The sequence below is a fragment of the Phoenix dactylifera genome, chromosome 6 (assembly GCF_009389715.1).
Source record: "Phoenix dactylifera cultivar Barhee BC4 chromosome 6, palm_55x_up_171113_PBpolish2nd_filt_p, whole genome shotgun sequence".
In the NCBI taxonomy this organism is placed as follows: domain Eukaryota; kingdom Viridiplantae; phylum Streptophyta; class Magnoliopsida; order Arecales; family Arecaceae; genus Phoenix; species Phoenix dactylifera.
Genome location: NC_052397.1, coordinates 12,307,018 through 12,332,080, shown reverse-complemented (window position 1 = coordinate 12,332,080; position 25,063 = coordinate 12,307,018). Strand labels below are relative to the sequence as shown.

The following is a 25,063-nucleotide window of genomic DNA, read 5'->3' as shown; positions in this document are numbered from 1 at the left end:
TTTTTGGTAAAGACTCTCCGATGTTCAAGTCAGTGGAATTCTAGAGCAAAAGTAGAAGAATGAAAAAGAAATGATAGAGTAAAAGAGAGTTCCAAAGAATCTACTTGAGGGTCCCCCCAGTTCTCTCTATATATAGGATGGGATCAATGTTCGTTACCTTAATTACCAGAGGATGCAATAATCGTACGATAATGACTAGTCGTACGTTAATTGCATGGTAATGACTCATGTTGTGGCAATTATTATGCCGATCATGCATTTATGCCTGAGATGGCGTAAATGCTGCCAAAATCAACTCTGAACCGTGAAACCAAACGCCGAGAACATTGCCTTCATTCGTCTGGTGCAATTTAGGCCGAACCATCCCGAGGGTGCACATCCGCAAAACCCTAAGGTGGCAGTTTATAAGGTCATCCCAATCGCCGAGCTACATGTCCAAGACCTCTCTCTAACACGTGTCAGCCTCTTCACACGTGTCAGCCTCTTCTCTCCCTCTAATACCACCCCACACCCCTCTCTTCCTCTTCGGTCTCCATCTCTTCCAGCCCTTCCTCCTCTCATATCCATTCCGTTCTCTTCTCTCCTCCACAGCCTCCGTTGGCAGACATGGCCGAACGCCTCCCTGAAGGCCTAAGGGGCTTCCTCCCCGAGAAGGGCCCATCCAAGTCCCAGGTGCTTACCGTGGTCGCCGTCTTCCCCATCGGCGGACTCCTCCTCGTCCTCTCTGGCGTGACGCTAACCGCCAGCGTCGTTGGCCTCGCCATCACCACCCCGCTCTTTCTCCTTTTCAGCCCGGTGCTGGTCCCGGCGGCGATCGCCATCGGTCTGGCCGTGATCGGTTTTCTGGCATCCGGTGCCTTCGGGCTTACGGGTCTGTCGTCGCTCTCATGCTTCATGGAGGAGGCCCGGAGGCTCGTATCAAAGGCACCGAATCAGCTGGAGCAGGTGCGGCAGCGGACGGCAGAAGCGGTGGGGCATGTCGGGCAGCGGACCAAGGAAGCCACCCAGGGGATGCAGGGCAGGACATAAAAGAAGAAAAAAAAAATCTCCACTGCTCCTGTCTCATTTGGAGAGGAGAAATATATATGTTGAGTTGGTGTAGAGTGGTAGTACTTCTTGTTTAGTGTTGGGTTATGTGTCGGGTCTTGCTTCGTTGTAAGGGGTTTAATACGGTTTTCTTGTTCTCATAGCCTTATGCTTCGCTGTATGTATGAACAATAATTGTACTACTGTTAATAAGTGTTGAGGCATTCGTCTCTCTCTCTCGTATTAGTATGTTATTTGTGGTGGAAATAGTTCTTTGAACGCCTGCTAAATTTGGCTCCTTTGCCCGTCTGATGTTTGGTTAGGCTGGTTAATTATGATGGTGTTCAGTTTGTAGGTACCGAAAAATTAAATTGTTTTGGTGCGCGTTTGGTTCCGCATTTGCAGGTGCCAGGATCTTGAATGTTTCTACTGAGAGAGGTTGTAGATTATTACTAATGGTATTAGTGGTATTAGATGTAGTTCTAATCTTTCAGTAGCGCAGAGAGTGATAGTGACTAATGTGATGGATATTGTTGCCACTACAGAGGTTGGTGAGATGAGGCCAGCTTGCAAAAAATCAATTGAAAGGTTTTTGGTGGAGGACCCTACGATGTTTAAGGTAAAATATTAAAATAACAGTAGAAGGGAGAAAATATGTCGAGAGGAGTCGTTAAATGAGTTTAGGCAAGGATTCTCGAGTTACCCTTTTATATGGGGTATAATATGCAATTTTTTTACCTAATTTGGCATTATGTGCCTTAATTGTGGGATAATGGTTAGTTGTACGTTAACAATATGGTAACCATTTCATATGAGCAGCATGTTATGGTAATCGCATCGATCGTGGATCAACTGCAACTTTGGTTTAATTGTTAATTTTTATTACTTCGAGCAAAAGTAGCATCTCGATCTACGCCGAAGTCATTCATCTTGATTATGATCGAAGTTAAAGAGGTCGGTTTCAGCAAGATGTTTAATATTTTCTTCATCATTTGCCCTCTACTTTTGAGTCTGGAATTAATCTTAGTTTTGGCGATGAAAGTTGTATGGTCATCTTAACCAAGGATAAAACATCTAAAACAAAGCATTAATGCATCGATTGATCTTTTCGAAGCATCATCATGATGGGGCTATCCTGAAGCGTTATTAATGTGGCAATCCAGATAGATTGCTCATGCTGTATCCTGAGCTGACACATGATTGAATCAATTCGAAAAACTGAGCCATCACCTCAATCAAAGCTATTTGTGCCTCTATATAAGGCGATCCCCTTTCTTCCTTTCTCACTTCTTGCTTCTTTTGCAAATCTCTCTAACAGCTTGTGCTCTCCCTTGGTGCTTCTCTTACAGAGTTCTCCATCTTTGATACTCCTTCCAGCATCCTCTCCAGTTTCTCTCCAACGATCATCAGCGGATTTTTGCTTTTGGCTGCTCAGATTTTTTTCTTTCCTTTCTTTCTTTTTTCTCTTTCGTTTTTTTCATTTTCTTCACTATGAGCGAGGCTGAGATCGAGGTCTCAACAGGGAGTTGATCGTTCGACCATTCTCCTCAAGCTCGACATTCCTGACCTCTAAGTGTGGTTGGGCCCAAAATTCACTTGGCCTAGAATACGAAGAGTTGGTCCTCACCCGAGAGAAATTGGACATGCTCCAAGCTCAACACTTAGTCCCTCCTGAGTTTAAATTTGGGCTTGTTGGTCCCGAGAAACAAGTTACAAAACCTCCTCCTTCTCGGCTCGAGTCGTACAAGAAAACTCTCGGGGCTGGGCTTGGATTATCTCTACACCTTTTTATTTTCCAGCTGAAGAGGATTTATAGCCTTATTCCGCCCTAGCTAGTTCCAAACTCCCAGCGGATCATCATAGGTTTTCTTGTACTCTATCTTCTTCACAACATCTGAGCCTCAATTTCTCTTTTTTGGAGATGCTTCACTTTAAAGAGGCATCCTCGAAAAAGCAATTGGTGGTACTTTTCTCCTTGGAAAAGCTGCCAATTGATTTAAGGTTTCCCCTCTTCCATTCATGGATAGAAGGAGAGATTTTTTTTCATTTTCTCTGAGCAGCCATGGTAGTTTGAGACCCTATAGAAGATACCTCGAGGTCTTTGAACCGACCTCTAAGATTATCTAGTGACGACCAGGGATCCTTGAACACTTCTTAAATCGAAGATTCCTCTATTATAAGAATTGTTGTCTGAGGAGACACTGATCAGTGTCGGTTTGAGCCCGATCGACTCTTAGGGTAAACTTCTTTAGAATTCTTTATCTTCTCTCTTTATCATAAAACTTTATTTTCTTAGGGTAAACTCAAGCCTCGACTGCACAAACTTGTGCAATGATCTCTGATAGTCATCTTTTTGAGGGTAGAGAGGCCTTCTAGGCATCTGAGCAGCAAGTAGTGGAGTTATCGAACGAAGATTGCTCGGGCTGAAAAAGGAGGCCGCTAAAGCGAAAGAGATGGCTGGTAGGGCCGAGGAGAAGGTCGCTAAGGCAGTAGATGACTTCCTTTCTTCAGACAATTCAGGGTGGAATCCATTGAAAATGCCACCAATGCTTCCGCGAAAACCTTCGAAGACTGTCGAGCTCAAGTCCTTAAACTTTATCCAAAGATGGACTTCAACAGTCTTCACATTGACCTCGGCGATGAGAAGGATAATGAGGATGAGGATGAGGATGAGGATGATGATGGCGATGACGAGGAATGAATCCTTTTTTGTTTTGTTTTTACTCGGCCTTTCTGAGTTCATTGTATTTTGTTTTTTGCTCGGGTATTTTGAGGTCAATGTACAAACTCCTTCATGCAATGAAAATGGAATTTTTCTAAGTACTTGAGTTCGGTTTCAAATGCTTTGTAGTAATATAATTTATTTTCTATTTAAGTTCGATTCATTGCACCGAACTTGTTTCTATTGATGCCTCTTCTCAAGCTTAATTCCGATCAGAGGATCGATGAGGGTGCCAGCCGATCCTTGGTTATCCTCGTATGAGTTTCTGGAGTTCATCTCCAGATTTAACTCATGTTTTGGGTGAGCTTGGCTTATGGAGGTCTCCGATGTTTCCAAGGTGTCTCCTTAGGAGCAGTTGGTTTTTTCACTAGGCTCTCCTTGATCTCAGGGTCTCAAGTCGAGGCCCAAGCATTTTTGGGGTATCCCTAATTTTATTTGATCTAGATGAGTTACTCATAATCGTTTGACCTAAAATATAGATATATATTAAGGATTAACTTGGAATATAGTGAGCCTTACTGATAATATGCATGCAGATTCTCGGACTTTCGAGTCCGAAAAATTAAGGTACCATTGAGATACCCTAGATTGTATGTTCTTGGTCATATTGCTTCGGCTACTTGGTACGATCCTTCTCAATTAGAGGGCAATTTTTCGAGTTCTCCTAATTGTGACGCTTCGATTTTTCTTAATACAAGGTTTCCAGGTTGAACAAGCTTTCACTTGACTCTTGAGTTGTAGTACTGAACTATAGATCCGAGCTTGTTCTCTAGTCTCCTCTAGAAGATCAAGATTAGCCTGAAGCTAATCTAAATTTATATGGTCATTGAAGCTCTCCACCCAAAGTGATGGGAGTCCGATCTAGAGTGGGATCACAGTTTCTGCTCCAAAGGTAAGGTTGAAGGTCATCTCTCAAGTAGAAATTTGATAATTTGTTTGGTATGCCCGCAAGACACTATACATCTCATTGGCTCATAATTTTTTTGCTAAGTCCAATCTTGCTTTTACCCTCTGTAAAATTATTCAGTTGGTCACTTTGGCTTCTCCATTGGTTTGGGGTGCGCTACTGAAGTAAACCAGTGATCAATGTTGAGCTTACCACAAAATTTTTTGAACCGAGCATTGTCGAATTGATGCCTATTATCTGTGATGATTACTCGAGGAAGTCCGAATCTGCAAATTATAATCTTCTAAATAAAGTCTCTAGTTTTTATCTCGGTAATCCGAGCCACTAGTTTGGTTTCTACCCATTTAGTAAAGTAATCCATAGCTATAATGAGAAACTTACTTTGCCGGTTGCCACTAGAAGGGGTCAGAGAATGTCTATCCCCTATTGTGCGAATGGCCAAGGGGCACTGATCGGTGTTAACGGTACAACTAGTCGTCATTGAATGATGGCATGACATTGACATCAGTTGAATTTTTTTGATAAGATCGACTACGTCCCATTGTAAGGTCGGCCAGTAGTATCCTTGTTGTAAAATCTTGTAAGCCAAGGATTGGCCCACCAAATGATTGCTATAGATTTCTTCATGTACCTTCCAAAGCGCATATTCCGCCTCGGTTAGATGAAGGCACTTGAGGAGTGGCAATTGGAATATTCAGTATAACCTGTCATCAAAAGGATATAATGAGAAGCTTGGCGCTTCAATCAGCGAGCCCCAGCCCAATTTGCTAGCAATTTTTTATATTTCAAAAAATTGATGAAAGAATCTATCCATCTCAGCTCCACCATAGTGCTCATCATGAACTTGGGTTCTGTGATACTCAGCATCTTTAGAACTTCAAAATACATGGCTTTAGTCAGATCAGTTGACTCCGAGGTCGCTAGTTTTGACAGGGCCCTCGCATTTTTCATCCTTGGAATTTGATGTATATCGAAGCGATGTCCTTCACCATTTGCAAATATTTGATCATCGACGGTCCTCGAGCTTCAAACTATCCTCGTACTTAACTAACGACCAACTGTGAATCACTAAAGACCTTCAATTGTTGAACGCTGAGCTCCTTAGAAAACTTAAGCCTAGTAAACAAGTGCTTCATATTCAGCTTCATTATTTAAGGCTGAAAACTTGAATCGCAGTGCATATTGTATAATTACTTTGTCTGGCCTTGTAAGTATAAGATCACCACTGCTGCTCCCTGAGCTTGATAATCTTTCAACATGCAAAATTCAGGGTTTCCCGGTAATCTTACCTTTCTAGGGGAGCTAGGAATAATTTTCATCAAGAATAGTACATTCTACTAGAAAGTCAGCCAGCACATGTGTTTTGATTGCAGGCTAAGGTCGATACTCAAGGTCAAACTCTCCAAGCTCTACTTTGCCAACTAATCTGCATTTTTTGGCCTTTGCAAAATTTGTTTCACTGGTTGGTTGGTTAGCACTGCGATTGAATGGGCCTGAAAGTATGGTCAAAGCTTCATAGCTAAAAATGATAAGAGCATTAAATGTCTTTTCTAACTTGGAATACCTCATCTTAGCATCTCACAATATCTAACTTATATACTAAATCAGCTTCTAACATCTATCTTCTTCTCGTACCAATATTGAGCTTACAACAGAAGGATAAACAACTAAGTATAGATAAAGTGTTTCTCCGACTTGTATCTTTGTAAGGAGAGGTGGTGACCCAAATATTTTTTAAGTTAGTCGAAGGCCATCCGACACTCCGGTCCATTGAAAGTTGTTCGGTTGCTTTAGAGCTTTGAATAATGGGAGACAACATTCAGCCAATTTAGACACAATCTTTCAAGTATTGTAATCCGATCAGCCAGGTGTTGGACCTCTTTTACTGTCTTCAGTGGTTGCATCTCTTGTACTGCTCAGATTTTTTTCGTGTTTGCCTCGATGCCCCGTTGTGTTACCATGAACCCTAAAATTTTTCCAAGATGACACCAAAAGCACACTTGGCTAGATTGAACTTCATTCGAAACTATCTGTGGTTGCGAAAGCTTCCTCCAGGTTAGCTATGTGTTGCTCTGCTACTCAAATTTTCACGAGCAAGTCATCCATATAGACTTTCATATTCTGGCCAATCTATTCTTTAAAACTTTTGTTGACAAGCTATTGATAAGTTGCTTCTATATTCTTTTAACCAAAAGGCATTATCTTGTAGCAGTAGAGGCTCTTGACAGTAATGAAGGTTGTTTTCTCCTCATCCTTGGAGAATGCATCCATGAAGGTTAGGAGCTGATGTCCCGAGGTTGCATCCACGAGTTGATCAATCCTTGAGAGAAGAAAACTATCTTTGGGATAAACCTTATTCATGTCGGTCTAATCAATACAAACTCGCCATTTTTCATTAGCTTTCTTGACAAGTATAACATTGGCCAGCCGGTCAAGATAATTCATTCCACATACAAAGCCGGCTTCTAGAAGTCTGTCAACTTCTTGGTCTATGACTTGTTACCTTTCCATGGTAAAGCTCCTTTTTTCTTATCGCACAGGCTGGTATGCTTGGTTCATATTGAGCTTGTGAACGATCACTTTGGGGCTTCTTCCCAACATCAGTGGCTAACTAGGTGAAGACATCATCATTGGCATAGAAAAAGTTGATTAATTTTGCCCGATTCTCCTCATCTAGCTGCGAGCTAATCTGCACAGTTTAGTCAAGTTCTTCTTTCCTTAAGGGGACTTGCACCAATTCTTCGACTGGCTCATCTTGTCGCATTTTTAGTTCGTCCCTTATGTCTAACCCTTCAATTGGCAATGCCTCCATTGGTTTCTTTTCTTTAAGGACGGCCATGTAGCATTGATGAGCTAATATCTGATCACCTCGAATTTCTCCCACTCTATTTTTAGTGAAAAAACATACGAGCAGATGGTAAGTAGATACCACAGCTTGGAAAGCATTGAGGCCATGCCGATCGGCGAGGGGGAGGGAGGATCCGAACCACTAAAAAATCCAACCTCGCAGTACTTTTTCAAGGCTATTGTCTTGAGGTAACCGATAGATTAATCACAGCTTCCATGGGGATAGAGTCGCTTGAGAATCCGACCAGAGGTAAGTTGACTTTTTGCAATCGCCCAATAGATAACTTCATTCTTTAGAAGGTATCATAAAACAACACATCGGAAGAACATCCATTATTAACTAAAATTCTCTTTACATCATAATTGACGATTGTAAGAAAAATATCTATAGAATCATCTTGAGAAGTCAGCGCTCCTCCCAAGTCGGCATCAAAGAAAGAAATGACATTACCTGTGCACTATCTCTTTGGAGAAGCGCCTGCCTCCGGCTTGGCTTGGTCGCATGAGGTGTTCAACACCTCGTCTGCACCTCCGCAATTGTACTGATAACCACCGTTGTCGAGCGGTTATCGATCGGCTCCTCGAGTGGAGGTTGATCCGAGGCAGGCACTTCTCAATCGCGCTGATTATGTACATACCGATCCAACGATTCATGTTGGATGAGTGTTTCAATCTCATCCTTGAGCTAGATGCATTCTTCAATATATTGTCTGTGGCTACGATGGGATCGACAATACTTCTTTTTGTCTCTTTTATTCGTTGGTGTTTTCATTTTCCATGAAGGCCGTAAGGAGTCTCGACCCTCAATCTTCTTAAGAATTTATTTTCTCGAAGTATTAAGAGGGATATACCTCTCAAACTTCTAAGGAGAGCTCTCCGGTCGGCAAGAACCTCCTTCTTCACAGGGTGAGTTGCTCCTCGAAGCACCCCTCTCTTTTCGTATCCTTTTGCCTCCTCCACTAGGCCTAGCCTAGCCGACTCGCGATGAGAGGCCATAGCTTTCTCTGCATTGGCATGTTTTTCTGCCTATTCCAACATCTTGGCGAAATCCACAGGGAAGCATTTCCAATGGGAAGAGAAAGTGGGACGATCTTAACCCACCCTTCGTAGGTGACATCGTGATCGACTGATTCAGGTCGCGGACTTCCAACTCCGCCGCATTGAAATGGTTGATGAAATCTCTATGGGACTCTCCTTCCCTCTGCTTGACATCGAGCAATGTATCAGAGCCCCGACGCTATCTTCGACTGCTAACAAAATGTGTCGTAAAGAGATGTTCGAGTTGTTCGAAAGAGTGGATAGATTGGGGCTAAAGCCCTGAAAATCAAAATTGTGCTGCTTTGCAAAGAGCGGTAGGAAAAGCCTTGAAAAGCATAGCGTCAGTCACCCCATGCAACATGATAAGAGCTTTGAAACTTTCCAAATGGTCCAAAGGATCCAAGATGCCGTCGTATGGTCCCAGCTGTGGCATTTTGAACCGAGGTAGAATTGGTTCCTCCATGATCTGTCAAAAAAAAGGGTATCCGTAGAAAAATTGAAGTCATTATTTGGCCTTGAGGTCCGGTCTTTAATGCCTTAATCTGATGCCCCATCTCCTTAATCTTTCAATCGAGGTCAACTTCTCGATGTGACAATTGCTCTGTCCCACAAGAAGACGAACAACTCGAAGTAGAGTTCTTGTCAAAATAGGGGATTGGAGTGTGCTTTTTTCCATTCCGATTAGGACTTCTTTGTCGGTTGTGCCGACTATACCAAGATTGTTCAGGGCTCTGAGGACAGGAATGGAGACTTGACTGTCGCGCATGATGCGTCAGTGGTCGAGAGTGGTTACTTGGCTGGGCTAGTTCAGGTTGGGTCGGTGCCTGCTATGCTATTGTTTGCTGCAAGCCATAAACTATTGCTATCAAGTCTTGTGCTTACTGTACGAGCAGATTAAATTGCTCGAAATTCATAGGTGTTGCTGATTGTGGTGGCGGTGGTGCGTGCGTCGGGCTCTGCAAAGAAGCATGTGATGCAGGAGCCCATTGCTGCGAGGCATTGAATGCTCTACGAGTCCTTCGTGACTTTATGGTGATGAACTATTGTACTCCCTTCCTTGATATCAGTCTGCTGGGCCCTCCTTCTAATGCTAGTCTATTGCCACTAGATTCTGTAATGAGGTCAGTGAGAACTGAGGAGAATTAATATTAGGTGAAACCGAGGAGAACGGAAACCAGTTGTTGCCGAGGCCAACCTGCAAGAAGTCCACTGGCAGGAAGGTTTCCAGTGGGGGACCCTCTGATGCTTAAGTTAGAATACTAAATCAACAGTGGAAGGGAGAAAATATGTCGAGAGGAGTCTCTGAATGAGATTACTTGATGATCCCTAGGTTATCCCTTTATATAAGATAAAATATGCATTTGTTATATGATTTAGCGCTATGTGCCTTAACTGTATGGTAACAGTCAGTTGTACATTAACAACGTAGTTACTGTCCCTCACGAGCAGCACACGGTGATAATCATGTCGATCGTGCATTAACTAGCTTTGGTTTAACTATTAATCTTTATTACTTTGAGAAAAATGGCACCTCGGTTTACATCGAAGTCATTCACCTCGGTTATGACCGAAGTCAAAGAGATCAGTTTCAGTCGATGTCAAAATGTCCACTATTCTCTACATTAGGTATAAACTAGGTTTGGATGGAAAGGAGATTTTTTTTTAGTAAATTCAGATTTATTATATTATTCTAGTATAAGTATACCAATGATAATTAGAAAACAAAATATACAAAAAATAAAAAAAAATATATTTGTAATAGCAGTCCACAATATAGTGACCGGCAGATTGATGGAAATATAGGCTCATCCCATCATCTGTTATATGCTTTGTTGGATATGAACTTGTGTTTATCCAATTTTCAAAGCTCATACAATTATCTTGGATTGGATGGTGGCTTTGCCGCTACCATTTTAGGACGACCAGATTGGATTATGCCAAGGAACGCCCCTAACTGTGATTATTTCAGTGGTAACCCTATTTGACAAGGGATGTTTGGAAAGGTTACATGTTTTAACATTATAGTTTACACATATTAGGATTTTACAACATGAGAATGAAATAAACAAAATTATATAAAATAAATATTTTCTATACAGTGCAAGCATTAACGGTACGTATGACACTCCTACCTCGACAGACTGAAGGGCAAGATGGAAGTCTTGAACTTACCAACAATATCCTTTGAATTATTAAAATTTTTTATTGAATTGTTCTCTTTAGCTCACAGATTCTCCAAATCATTCTCAAGTTGTTAAGTTTAAAAATAAACGTTCAACTATTAATGAATTATTTACGGCTGCTCCATAGATAAGGGAACAGGTTAGTAGTGATCTACTTGTTTTTGTTATTGTTTATCATTTACATCTCTTCTGTGATTGTTTTTATATGAATAGATATACAAATAGATATATAGACATTTAAAATATTTTAGACTATCAACTTCAAAAAAAACTAATGCCTCTTCAATTATCCTAAATTATGAGATTTATCATATGGTATGGCAAGAATTGGAGCTCTAAGGAATGAGAACCTTAAAAATTATAGAAGATTGCCGAACTATTGTAACAACATAGTAATAAAAATTAAATATTTAAACACAACACAACAAAATACGAAAGGAAATGTGTGTTTATATATATGCATATACAAATAAAATTAGATATTTAAACACAACATACAAAAAAGTATGTGGCAGAAATAAATAGTCAGTAAGAGTATGTGGCATATGGGAGAGGGCCATAAATCAGAAAAAGATAGGAGTGAATCGAACAATAAAAATTGTTTCAGTTAAACGACAGGTACTTTTAAACATCAAAACCTTGCATACACTCCAATAGCACGTGGAATCTAGATTCCCCACAGCAAGACACTCCACTAATACTCAAACTGAGACGGTTCATATACAGTATGACAATTATTATTTACAAAGAAATAACATAAATAATCACAGTCACCGTCCGAACCAACCTTTCTGTGGCTGGATCTCACCATCATTCATAAGCTTATCAAGCACAACATTTAGATCCACTGACTGTCCATTCTCTGTAAGTCGTCGCACGGCTGCTCTAACCTGATCTCTGGAGAACCCCATTGTCGCAACCTTGTCGACAACATCATCAATTGGCATTCTATTCCCAGGGGTCCCACCAGAACTTGATTCAGCTGGCAGTGCTTGAGGCAATACTTTAGCAGTTGGGAGGCGCTGGTAGTTGCTTCCATCTGATGAGGGAGCAGAAGATGAAAAGGGAGATGGCTTTGTTGTAGTGCTACTATAGCAGGATGGTGATCCACTGTAAGAATATGGTTCAGAGAAACCAGGACCACTTGCCGCACCATAGCCGGCAGAATAGGGTATATGCATCGGGCTCGACCTGCTTGCTGGGGGTTCATACATGCTAGTGTTCGGTCCATAAAGTTGTTGAGTAGGAGGGGGCCTGGTCGGTGGCTGAGCCAGAGGGGCAGGTTGGCGGATGCTATGAGGGTAGCTTTGAGATTGTGGCATATATGGTGATGACTCCTCCGGGGGATGAGCCAATGGAGGTTGAAGCAGTGGAGGATTTGGAGCTTGGGGTGGCTGGATTGGTTGCAAGTAAGGCTGCTGTAGCTGAGGTGCTGGTTGGTACTGTTGTGGTGGTGGCGGCTGTGGTTGCTGCACAGGCATCTGGTACTGTTGATGTGTACTCTCTGTTGACTGAACTGGTGCGGGCAAGCAGGGTTCTTGAGCTAGAGACTGTATAGCGGGCATCTGGGGCTGAGGCAATTGTGAAGGATAAAGAACAACAGGAGATGGATTTTGTTGTTGTGGAGGTGGAGGAGCATGAGGAACAAGGGAAGAAGGATGTGGAGATGGTTGAGGTGGAGCAGCTGGGGCTTGAAGTGGTTGTTGGACAGGCTGTGGCGGTGAAGCTACTTGTTGCCAAGAGTCTGGTTGTCCGGTGCTAGCTTTTTCAGGCCCCTGTTCACTCTTGGAAGCTTGTAACTTGGCAAGTTGTAGCTGAGCCTCTGCAATATCTTGTTTATCACGCAAAACCTGCACACCAGTTTGGACCTGCAAGGAATAAATTCCAAATTTGCATCAAATATGATTCAGATGCAAGCTTTCAAATTCCCATGCATTGAATTAGAAAGAAAATGGAGAGGGAACAAGCATGGTGACTTACATAACAAATCTTATATACGGTAGCACATCACATCTCAAAAAAAAAAAACAAAAAAGGGATTGGCACATCTTGATCTGTGACTGCCTTTCAGATTACCTTTTTTGCCCCATAAAAATCAAGATGAATGGCGTGGCTGAGATTACCTTTTTTGCCCCATGACTTGTTAGCTACGATGTTTGTTGTCGTAATGGTTAACAATTTACCAACAAATATCCAATTCAACTATATAACAACAATGCATATAGCAGTCAAAGCATTTATATATTTGAACCAATCAAGATATTCTTGCACACTTCATAGGTTACCTTTTCCTGCCAAACTAGTCTTTATCTGGGAGACTCACTGAAATGCTTAAAAAAATGTTGTAGTCCTGCTTTTACCTTGCACCAGAATAGATAATCTTACTATATTTCACGGGAGAGCCTTTTGACTGCACTCTCCCTTTGTGATTGGAATTTTTCTTTGTAGCCAGAATTTTCTTTTATTGTAAGTCCTAACAGCCCAATGGTACTACAAGTCTACAACAGAGATCTCTTTTTAAAGAAAAGGCTGCCTTTTCCTTTGCAATCAGAAAGAAAGAGACAGAGAGACAAATATGGGAATCTAAGCAAGGGAACAAACAGTTTAGGGGCCCCAAAAAAAATGAGAGAGAAAGAAATGAATGGTGGTCATATGCTGTCATATGCTGACTTAATTATCCCTGTATTATTTTTTCGCTTCGCAAGTCATGTGAATTGCATGTGCCAAATACTAGCATAAATGTAAGCAGCTGAAATAATTATGCAGCCCAAGCACAGATGCAGCAGTGACAGACCTGTACAAGATAGGTAGAAGTAGGATTCTCAAGCATGGATGGAGGGAGGCTTTGCATCATTAAGCAGAACTGTTTTTTTTTTTCATGTTTTTTAATAGAACTAGGATAAGAGAAATACTGACCAAAATCAGGGTGAAGGCGGGATTTAACCAAGGTCACTGGTATCCAACACCAAGTGACTTTACCAACTCGACCAGTTGGCACCCTCTAAGATTAAGCTAAAAAGCTGGTCATGTAACTTCAAGGCCTTCAAGAAATGGAGAGAACAAAGCAATGAAGTTTTCATGCTAAAAGTCCTTTAAATGGACTTCTAAACCAAGAAAATCCAGAAGGCAAGCAAATAATGAAGGTTTGTCTGCAAATACAACTCTTTATCCAAACAAATGAAGTAATCCTAACTGCTAACTTTTGTAACTAGGAAAATAATAAACACCCAAGCAACAGTAGTAGCACAAGGTGCCCAAGCCAAACCACAGTGAAAACCAAGCACTGCTAGTTTTTAAGCAAAAGGCTATAGAATGCATACCTCTCTTAAAATATTCTCCAGTTGTCTCAACTTCCCATCAGTGCTTCCATGATTATTCCCAACAGAAACCTTCAATTCATCTACACTGCTTTCAAGGTAACGAGTTCTACTTTCCAGCTGTGACAACCTTGAACTTACACCTTCCAAAGCATGTAGCAGATTATCAGCATATTTCTTCACTGTACGATCAATCTCAGCCACTGCAGCCACATCATATGCATCTCTTTCTTTATCATGACTGACTTTCGCTATTTCATGGGGTTCCACAATACCAGAATACTGCACGAATGACAACATAGAGATGTAAGCGGATATTCTATAGATGAAGCAAAAAACAAGACTGAAATATAGATACCTACCATACCATGTAATAACGGAATTGCCATTATAGCAAGGTCGGAGGAACCGGTACAGGGCACCATACAGGTTTTCCAGCGGGATAACACGGTACAGGCCATGTCGGACCTGTACCGAGAGAGGTCATGACACTGCGGGAAAGAAGAAAAGAGAAAGAGAGAGCGAGGGGGGGAGGGAGGGCTAGAGGAGGGTGGCGGACGTTGGCGAAGGGCCGGCGGACTCCGCCAGCCCCCCGCAGCCTCCGCCGGCCCTTTGCCGGCGTCTGCCACCCTTCTCGACTCTCCCTGCCCCACTCGCTCTCTCTTTTCTTCTCCTTCTATGGCTCCAGCAACAGGTCTCGTTTTCATTGTCGGAACCGTACCGGTGAGCCACCGATATGGCTCGGATCGGACAGAACCACCCGGTTCGGGATGGATCCGCCGACCTTGCATCATAGATCTAAAAAATTGCTCACATAAAACAGCACGCCAAATTATGTTATTTGGCTAAGTTAGCATATGTCTTATCGTCTTCTCATATACAAAAGCATCCATCCACAAGCATTTGAATAAGGATAACATGATCATATGCTGCCTGCATCATATGCCCTTGCATCACCAGCTATTTAGTTATTTTTGTTGCAAAACTATTGTTAGGCCAGGATTATCACTTTAGAACTACATCACCAAAAGCATGCATTAAATACTACCACAGTTACAGAATTGCTGGGTAATATTAAAAGCAGGAATTGAGCTACTATGTCTTATCAGTCTGTTCTTTACTGGCCAAATAGAGGCATGATACGGTGGTCTGTGCCCCCATATTGTGAATGCTGGATGTGCCTATTAGCAAAGCTTGATACTAATATTTATTTAATGGTCTGTTGGCAAGTGAATTGCCCAATAAAGTACAGTACCAACCGTGCCAACCGGTGAAGAATAGGATGATAACAGGCTCAAGTCATGTCATCCTTCAACTAGGCTTTTTCAGCAAAAAAGAAACAAAGCATCAGGCCAAGTTCAGGACCATCGCAAGGCTGAAACTTAATAACATATAAAACTACTGAAAGCTTGAAACATCCATTAGTTTATCATGGGTTCTCAAGATTAACCTTGAACTTAATACACATTCTAACCCTAACTTTTCACATATTTCTCCCAATTGTACACTCTCCTGCCCTTTCCACTGCCACCTCCACCTCACCTTCCAATAACTCACTATGCCCAATGGTACCCAACTACCACCTTTCCTCCTCCATTTTCTAGTTCATCTCTCTTCCACCACCTTCTCCTCGAATACCCCATGCCATATCTCTTCAGCCATCTCCTCTCCCTCCTATACCCCTTGCCTTTTTCTCTTTTAGCCATCTCCTCTCCCTCTTTTTGTCCAGAGGTCTACCCACCTCCACTACTGCCCCACTTTAATTACTACTTGTTCAGCACTAGATTAACCATCACTAGGCAATGTGTAGAACATCCCAACACCCCCCCCCCACACACACACACACATTCCCGCACCCATAACACACACACACACAAGCAAGAAAAAAAAAGAAACTACAAAATGGTCTGTGGTGCCTAGGCCTTCTTAACTAGGACAGCTGAGGCTTGGCTTGTCATGTTGTGCTACTTCAAGCCAGATCCATGCTCCCTCACTTATGTTAGGCCAGGCCTAAGAACAAGGCCACCCAGTGCATTATCAGCCCTACTGACTACTCTCAGTATAAAATGTCACACTTAGATTCTTGAGTTCCAACATGTGTACATGAGTATATTTTGACTCTCCACAAGTGCACAATGGATTAGGTGTTGTTCTGAATACTATCTGAAACACATTTTGGAGGGTAACGGATGGTTGACATGTGGAAGAAACATATGATCTTATAAACCATAATTTTATCATTGCTAGCTTTATAAACAGGAAGGCAGTTAATTAGGTCGTAACTTTCAGTATTATTTCAGTTTAGAGGGGTGCACACCAGCAAAGGCATCTGAAAAAGATTTTTGGATGGATATCTCAGCTTCATCTAGGTTAGCTTCTGAAGAAACAAAAACTTATGTCACTGGTTATTCCTCAGCATTCATTATTCAATCTTGGAAACAAGTTTCATTTTTCTGATTAATAATCTGGATCTTGACATGTTAATCCCCTTTCCAGCCCAATCCCAAAATGGTCCTGTACTTTTCTAAAAAGACATGTAGCACTTGATTTTTGTTATTCAGACAAAATAGTCCCTCTTGTTCAACTAATGACTGATCTGGATGGTTGCCAATCAACTGAATCAGTTATTAGTTAAATAACATGATATGGTTCCTATTCTGAATAGGAAACCCATACCACTAGTGATATGGTTCCTATTCTTTCCAACTTGTTATTCTACGGCTGATAGAAATCAGGCTCCAATCATATTGGTATCAGAGCATCATTCCTGTGCATGGCCCTAACATGAAAAGAGAGAAGCTTGGCATCACTGATCTCAAGTTCTACATTATGGCTTTACGGGATTTGTCTCAACTTGATAATCAGCTTGGGGCGCAAATTGTTTCAACTCACTGGCAGATTGCAAAGTTGAAAGAAGTTGTCACTAGGTCAATTGGAGACCTCGCTCAACAAATTGCAGCCATCAACGGCACCACAAATAACAGCCAAATTGATCTATTATTGGGATCAGTTAACAATAAAAATCATTGATTAGCATGATCATGATGGTGGCAATGATCATGACGCTCATCTAATTAACTACAATGAACAAGGAGTTGGATTTCATGGAGATCAATATTATCCTTGCATGACAATGGAATTTCCATGATGGAAGGGCGGTGATCCAACTCATTGAATTTCGTAAGCCAAGAAATTTGTTCACTTCCATCATACTCCAGCAGAATCCAAAGTTGAGAATGCCTTAATCAGCCTCGAAGAGATGCCAGCCAAAGGTATGATTGGTTTGAGTCATGCAATTGAGTATCCACTTGGGAGGAATTTGTTGATGGCCTTCTAGTGTGCTTTGGTCCAAGTGAATACAAGAACATCAAAGGTGAGCTTGGAAAACATCAACAAACTATCGTGCTAGAGTATCAAAGTTGATTAAAGTGTCTCTCTAATTGTTCACATGATAGGTCTAATCAACAACTTCTAGGGACAGTGGGGATTTACTAGCAGTGGCATGGGTTTCCAATTTAGCATAGGAACCATATCACAACAGGGGCTATTTTGTCCAAATCACCATCAAGTGCTCCATGTCTGTTTTTCAAAAAAATAAAAAAAAAAAGCACACTATCTGGAATTGAAATCGAAATAAGAGACTAACATGTCAAAATCCTTTCAAAAGTTTGTTTACCATCACAAAACCATTATAAGCCAACATTATTTGTTTAATTGCTCCACGTGAATAAGACTGCAATCATCAATTAATGTAATGGTGTCATCAGATTTTCAATAACCTCATAAAAGGCAAGATGAGATTTATGAACTTCACTTTACACATATAGCTACGGTCATGTTGCTGGAGTAATTAATGCACCACCACATGATCTAGACATTTCTATACTCAAGAGACTTGAGTAGTGATCTTAACATTTTACCCCAAAATCAGACCTACAGAATCAGCAAAACAAGGTCAACCATCATATAGTGCTGTTTTGATGCCTGCGCTTTCTGATTTCTTTTTTAAATTGAGAAGAACAAGGTGAACCACCCATCATAAGGCGCTGTTTGGAGATCCACTCTAACTCTTTTCTTTTCCTCATTTTCTTCCTCTTTTTGTGCCAGTCTTTATCAACCAATGCAGTTTCATGAATGATGACCTCATATCAGAGGAGATCCATAACCACTTCATATATCTAATGTAATGATAAATAGATTGAACTTAGAGCTATGGAAGTATGGAAAGTAATAGCATCACGAAAAAAAATTTATTAGATCGACATCTAATGCCACAACCAACTCCAACTCTTTATACTGCCCATATGATAAATTCCTTGCACTCCAAATGTTATGTTGATTTCATATATAGGCCTCTTGCAAAGGGTTAGCACAAATTTATTGTTTTCACTATGCACACGAATTACCTAGGAACAGATATCAATGAATCTTGACCTATCAATAACAATCTCAATAGAAAAAATCATTGCTATTATACATTGTTGGGAAAAGACTTCAATCCGAATTTTATTCCATTTATGGTGACTTTGAAGCTTTTACACATCAATCAACATATTTGCTTCATCCTCACATATTGATCACTGAATGCTAAAAAGAACAAATAACTACCATCCTTAAATACAAGATCTTAACTCATGCAATGATCCATGCAACCTATTGAATTCTATAAAAGATGACACACCAGAATCAAATTGCATAAGACCAATAAGAATTAAACGGTAACTAATAAAATATCAAAAATGATATGGGACGAGAAATAATGAACATGCATCCATAGACAAGACACGTATTTAAAAACTAAGGGCCCAGAACATGCCCAACATCACCACTATTGTTATATATTCATTCTGTTTTGACAGCTTTGCAGAACATTGGAAGATCTTGTACATTTTTGAACTAATGGCCTTATACAAGTTTTGCATATGCAAAAACTCGTAAATATACAAGAGTTAATCCTAACAAAAGGAGTCCAAAAAAGAAAGCCTCATGGCTGCATTTTTTTCTTGAAATTTTCACATTAAAGGAAAACAGGAAGATCAAATTAATTGCTAACAAAAAAACACATTAGTTGAAAAGTAGGGAAGAATGTGAAACTACTCTATACAATGTATAATGAAATTAGTATATTGGTACACAAATAGTTAGCTCATATTCATCACAATGCAAGTGCAGCAAAGTAATTGGATCAGATTCCAACTAGACTGCGGGTGATTCAGATCCAATTCGTCAAGAACATTGCCTGATCAAACCTGATTTAACAATTTGGCAAGCCAGTAAGGTGACTATGTAAGTTTGTTTCAACTAAGGGTCTCATATCAAATGCAGCAACATGAACAGGTCTCATAAGCATGCGAAAGGTTGAAATGAGTGGATGATCAAGGGCCTGGGCAGAAGGAAGACTGGTGCACAGGTTAAAGTTATATTTTTTCTGAGGTTAGGAATATGTGCCAAGAAGGTGGGAGTAGGACTTGGGAGACCAATAAGCTGGGGAAGAATAAAAGAGAAAAGTAGCGGTAGATGTATATCATATCTTATACATAACATATAATTACTATGAAACACATATGTTTACAGCATTTGAATTGGATGGTTACCATATTGGATCAACCCTCTCCCATATTAATACACAGTTAATAAGATATTGATCTGTATTGGGTTATGAGATATGAGTAATAGGACACAATTTAAAGCACATAGAGGTCATAATGCAGATAAATAAAGAATGTTTCATATACCAAACTTGAGATTGTAAGATTTTGAGGGGTGTTGTACCTTGAACAAGAAAAGGAAACTTCTCTAGTTAATGCATAATTAACATTCAATGAACCAGAAGTGGGATACGAAGAAAACATACCTATACTCGAATTCATAGATTAATCAATATAGAGATGAGACTTTAATGCTTCCATCAGCCATGGTAACATGGCGGGCTCTTTCCATCGCAAACTATGTCACCATTAGAGAATGCAGATCCATTATACAGCTGCATACCTGGAGTCTGTCCTTGTTTACAATACAATATTTCAAAATGTGATCTATACAGCTGCATACCTGTGTGCCATCACCCAACTGCCCTGCACAGGATCTAAGCCTCCCTTGTATGTAAAGTAGCAGCATAGGTGTCAGCCAAGTGGCCCGCATGAGCCCCACCCCTGGATATGCGGCCCTCCACCTCTTTTACAGCTTCCTTTATTCTTTTCTATATTTTTACCAAGTTATTTCTAAATTTTCTAATCTTTTATCTATTATGACGAATTTATTGGCTCTTAATTTTCTTTTAAATATGAACTGCATAGCTGCCCACGTAAGTGGTTGTCCGCCAGTTAGGCTCGATGTGAGACCTTGATTTTTGGCATACAGCCAACCACTTTTTCAAACTTTGAACAAATGACAAATGACATGCACGGTAACAAGCAGGGAACAGGGAACCATAGTCACCCATTGGCTCAACATTCCACATGATTATGTGCAGATGGAGAGAGAAACCACCATGTCAAACATATATACATAATACACATGCAATAGTTTCATGATACCTTCACAATTTTTACAAGAACAACTTGTTAGAAATTCTTTGAAAAGGCGTTGACCAATTATAATATGCATCATCTGGCATTGCGATTTGCAGCAAAGTAAGACACAAATCTTAGGTGATGATGAACAAAAATATCCAAATCATTAACCATATATTGAAGAGAAGACATATACAAATAGGTCTCTCAATTGAAACAATGAGGAACATGTTGGCAATTTTTTAGAGCAGCAAACTCCCCCACATCACAAAGTGGAAACTCTCACATAGGAACCAATGGTGCCCAATTTTGGCCCTTACTATTCTCCTAATCAGGAGAATTCTCCAAAGATTTGATCCAAAAGCAAAACTATCATGTCCATAGTTATCCTTCACGCTACTAGGATTAGGCACATGTAATGCATGTGGGAGAGAGGATGGATAGCAGTCGTACGATGCAGGTACGAGGGACGGGAAACTATAATGGTTCTTGTTAGGGATGCACATCTTTCTCTATTTAATATACAAAATAAATGCCTTAAATTTTAAAGAGAAATAAAATCTGACAAGAACTGAATCTGATGAGTGGTGAGTACATAGAAAAGATAAAGATTTAGTTAGCTCCTCTTCTTTCAAAAAATCTAATTCCATAAATTCTCCATTTAACTTGATCAGTTAGACACTTTGGGATATTCACGTATCTGTATCTAATAGGCCACAGAGCAAACGGGGATTGGGAATATGAACGCATGCAAGGAAAAAAAAACAAAAATATGGAATGGGATCGGGTTTCTATTCTCCCATCCTCGTTGGGGTCTTCTTTTTCTTTTAAAAGTTTTAACAACTTCAGATAACCTCACTTTCTTTTTTTTTCTCCTCCTATATGAGTTCATTGCACATCAGATGGACATTCAAGTGTTTGCATTATATACTAGTACAGACATCTAATCAATCCTCACCTATATTAGCAAAATAATGCAGCCTTCCAGTTAAATCTGTATTAAAGATGGTTTGGAGGCCCTAAAAAAGGAATTTTGGGCGTTTAAAGAGAATTTGTGGGCACTGTACATAAACTCCACTGAGAAGTCCTCATTAGGAGCTGGCAGATCTGGATTTGGTTTTCTAAGCATCTAGATTTCATTTTCTAAGCATACAGTAGCACAATAAAAACAAAGGGAAGGACCTCACTGCTGTTTTGAGCCAAGAGTTTAAGATCTAATTAATTAGTTAACGTCAAACAGCACTTATGAAGTAGACTTCCAGCATATTAAAGCATGTAAACAGTGAAAGGAACAAAAAGTGGGAAGAATAGTAAGGAAGAGGAAATTAAACGCAAGTACAAAGAGGACTTAAACTCCAAAAGGAAAAAGAGATTGAGATAGAGGAGAAGAAAGTAGAAGAATTCTGACTGGAATCCACTACTAGAGTCAAAAAAACACTAACTCAAATTTCATCAGTTCTCCATAGCACTTATTTCCCTAATACATGCTTTTACATAGATACTAGATGACTCTTCATATCCCTGCACACTAATGCATCATGACTTCCTAAAGACAGGGTCACAGAGAATAAGTACTTCTGTTAACTCTAAAAAGATTCGTGCATAAAGCATAACTATCGAAGCCTAAAAATTTGAAAACTACATTCATGAGCCAAAACAAGTATTTAAAGCTTAACCACAAATTATTGACTACCTAATAAACCTCTTGACTTAGACTAAGATATGAAGTAGGTATATAGGCTCCCCAAAATGGGTTGATCAGAAAAAGATTAATTCTTTGATCTTGGATTATTGAAGAGGAGAAGTGGAGAATATATAATACCTAAGATGCAAAGGGATAAGATAGAGAGTCATTTTGTTTTTTCTAAATTCCAAGAACTAATTACATAAATTGAAATCCTTTATTTAAACAAAAGGAAGACTTTGACTAGACATTAGTCCCTAAGTACCCCTTATAAGTGGCAGGCCCCACCATGAGAAAGAAAAGGATAAAGGATGCATTCTCATTGGGGCATACAGATGCCCAATACAAAAGAAAAGGCAGCAAGCATCCCTTCTCTTCTACTCCTCTCTTTTGTTCATAGGCAGCCCACCTAAGGAGACATACAACCCAAATCTAAGGGCTCAGATGGCTTACTTTATTAGGCTATGCCACATAAATTGCTTACCTAACCATCCAAACGGATCTGACATGTTTTAAGCTCAGATCATGACTCGTAATGACTTACTAAGCCTGAATATATATATATATATATATATATATAAGAATTAAGCAAACTACAAACAAAATACGTAAGATGTTGACAATCCCAACCCTTCAATGCATCACAAGATAATCTCCAACTCCACTCCAATAGTATTTTCTCCCCCAAAATCATTATACTGCAAACAATCAACACTGCAGAACACTGTAGGCATCTTTTATTCAAGTCTTAATGCAGGTTAGATAGCATTTATTCTAATATTTTCATTGCTAAGGGGCTCACTGATGCAATCACTATTGAAGAAAGGGTTTTATGGTCTAAGGGAGGACATAACAGATAGAAAAACCAGCCTAGAAGGCTTCCTGATTGTTCATCCGAGCAAAGGAGGGCTGAGATTGCATGATCATCGATTTATGAAGGTGTACTTGGGCAATATATATCGAATTAGTGCTTTAGAGGAGCAAACAAAAGCCTGATTGAATGGTTCGGATTTTAATTGGTGTCTAATTGAGTTTAGGGGTAATTCAGGAAGATCTTCTAAAATGAGGAAAAAGGGTCATTGTTCACACTACAGTACCATGAACATTGATACCCAACTAAAGCCATTGTACCAAAATCCTAGGAGTCTAAGACTCCAAAATAGGAAGGAATAGTAGTCGTTTGGATTTATAAGGGGACTGCCCTAGTTGTCCAAAACATTGTACTAAGATATCATTGAGTATTAAGAGAAGGCCCAGTACGGCTTTCCTCCTTTATTTTTTTCTTCTCTTATTGTCCCTTATTTCTTAACTTTCTACTAGGTTCTCCTTTCTTACATATTCGGCTACTCTTCTTCTTCTTTGCTGGATAAATGCATCATAAATTAATTTCTGCACATTATTAGAATCTGCTCTAGTAGATTACTGCTGTTATTTTTTTCTTGACTGCTAGATTACCAAATAATTGAATCCAATTTCTTCTGTAACCAAAGCTTGATCCAAACCGGGCGCTTACTTTTCACTTCTTCTAATCTAATTGAACCTGTCTTACAATTAAGTTCACCTAGGTTGACATTCTCTTGCAAATATTTTGAAACCTCCCAGAAAATCTAGGGATAATGTACGAACTTCCCCTTCCCACTTAAATTAAGGATCCAATTTAAGTTGCCCTATTTCCCTGTTTCCCTGTCCATGACAGGGAGCACCTAAAACTTTCCACATCTTTCCTTTTGTCCTACAATTGTTCATTCACAGCCCTAACCCTAATGTCCTACATCAGATTTGTTACACAGAGCATTAAAAGATCCTATTCTTTATTTGGTTTTCCCTTGGTATTTCTTCTTTCTTCCGCCATGATCATTAAAAGGCACCAAGCAATCCATCTAGAATGACCACAATTACCTGGATCAGGACAAAAAACCGGATCCCAAGGAGAGACAGAAATTCATAGCAGACACGAGCCTAAAAATGCACGAAATATGTAACATATTCACGAAAATACATATGAAAATTAGATCTTGAAGTCTAAAGATATAACAATATATAAAGATTCACAGAAAAACGTAGAAAAAATAGAATTTTTTTAAAAGACCTAAAAAGGTGGGGACAGATTCATCATCAAATTCTTAAAAAAATCATTAAATACTGCAAAGAACGCAGTCGTATATATGCCCAAACAATATTAATCATTTGACAGACGTACAAACTAGATAAAGGACCATACTCTGAGACTGGATGAACCGATCTTCTTGGAATCGGCGGCATCAAGACCCGCATTCATGGGCGGCCACGAGCCAACGGTGCGGATGGGCTGGAATTCGTAACTCGGGAGGATCTCCTCCTTCTTAATCACGCCTCCATTGTTCCGGGGCTCTTCTTGGGGATCCATCAGATCGAAGAGGTCGCCGCCCTGCGATTTTTCCGACATCCCCGTGACCTGTTTGTCCATGAAATGTGACGAATTCATCGAATCCCGGAAAAAAATCGACCCACGAGTCCAAGAAATGCGCTCCAAATCGATCTCGTTCGGATGTTAAAGAGGGAGGAGGAAGAGAATTCTAGATGGACATTACATGGGAGCAACTCCTGCCAATTTATATATCATCCCCTTGTACGGATTCGTCATTTGCGCAGGAGTGCTCGGTTGATACGTAAGCTCCGGTTCGTAGACGCTACGGGTGCGACCAATTAAATCCGATCCGGCTCATTTTAAGGATCCGTGGGCCAGATTAGATTCTAAAATTGGACCATTCTGCTTTTGAGGCTTGGTTTGTATTTTCTTAATTCCGGCCCAACTTGCTCCGACCCAATTTATTTAACATTTAGATAA

General features: G+C 40.2%; 2 protein-coding genes and 1 long non-coding RNA gene across 3 annotated transcripts; 1 reads left to right on the top strand and 2 right to left on the bottom strand.

Moving 5' to 3' along the window:
* Positions 1-544: 544 nt before the first annotated feature.
* On the top strand, positions 545-1,311 carry LOC103715925 (oleosin 18 kDa-like). Its single transcript, XM_008803724.2, has one exon. It carries the CDS (start codon positions 607-609, stop codon positions 1,027-1,029), a length of 423 nt encoding a protein of 140 aa, XP_008801946.2. The 5' UTR covers positions 545-606; the 3' UTR covers positions 1,030-1,311.
* Positions 1,312-11,284: 9,973 nt separating this feature from the next.
* Positions 11,285-24,811, bottom strand: LOC103715926 (pollen-specific leucine-rich repeat extensin-like protein 3). The gene is made up of 3 exons (XM_008803725.4): positions 24,458-24,811; positions 14,044-14,322; positions 11,285-12,591 (listed from the first exon to the last, which is right to left on the bottom strand). The coding sequence occupies exons 1-3, from the start codon at positions 24,698-24,700 to the stop codon at positions 11,494-11,496; spliced, it is 1,620 nt and encodes a 539-aa protein (XP_008801947.1). The 5' UTR covers positions 24,701-24,811; the 3' UTR covers positions 11,285-11,493.
* On the bottom strand, positions 18,150-24,450 carry LOC120111070. Its single transcript, XR_005512202.1, has 2 exons — positions 20,092-24,450; positions 18,150-19,986 (listed from the first exon to the last, which is right to left on the bottom strand). It is a non-coding gene; the product is annotated as an uncharacterized LOC120111070 (long non-coding RNA).
* Positions 24,812-25,063: the final 252 nt, after the last annotated feature.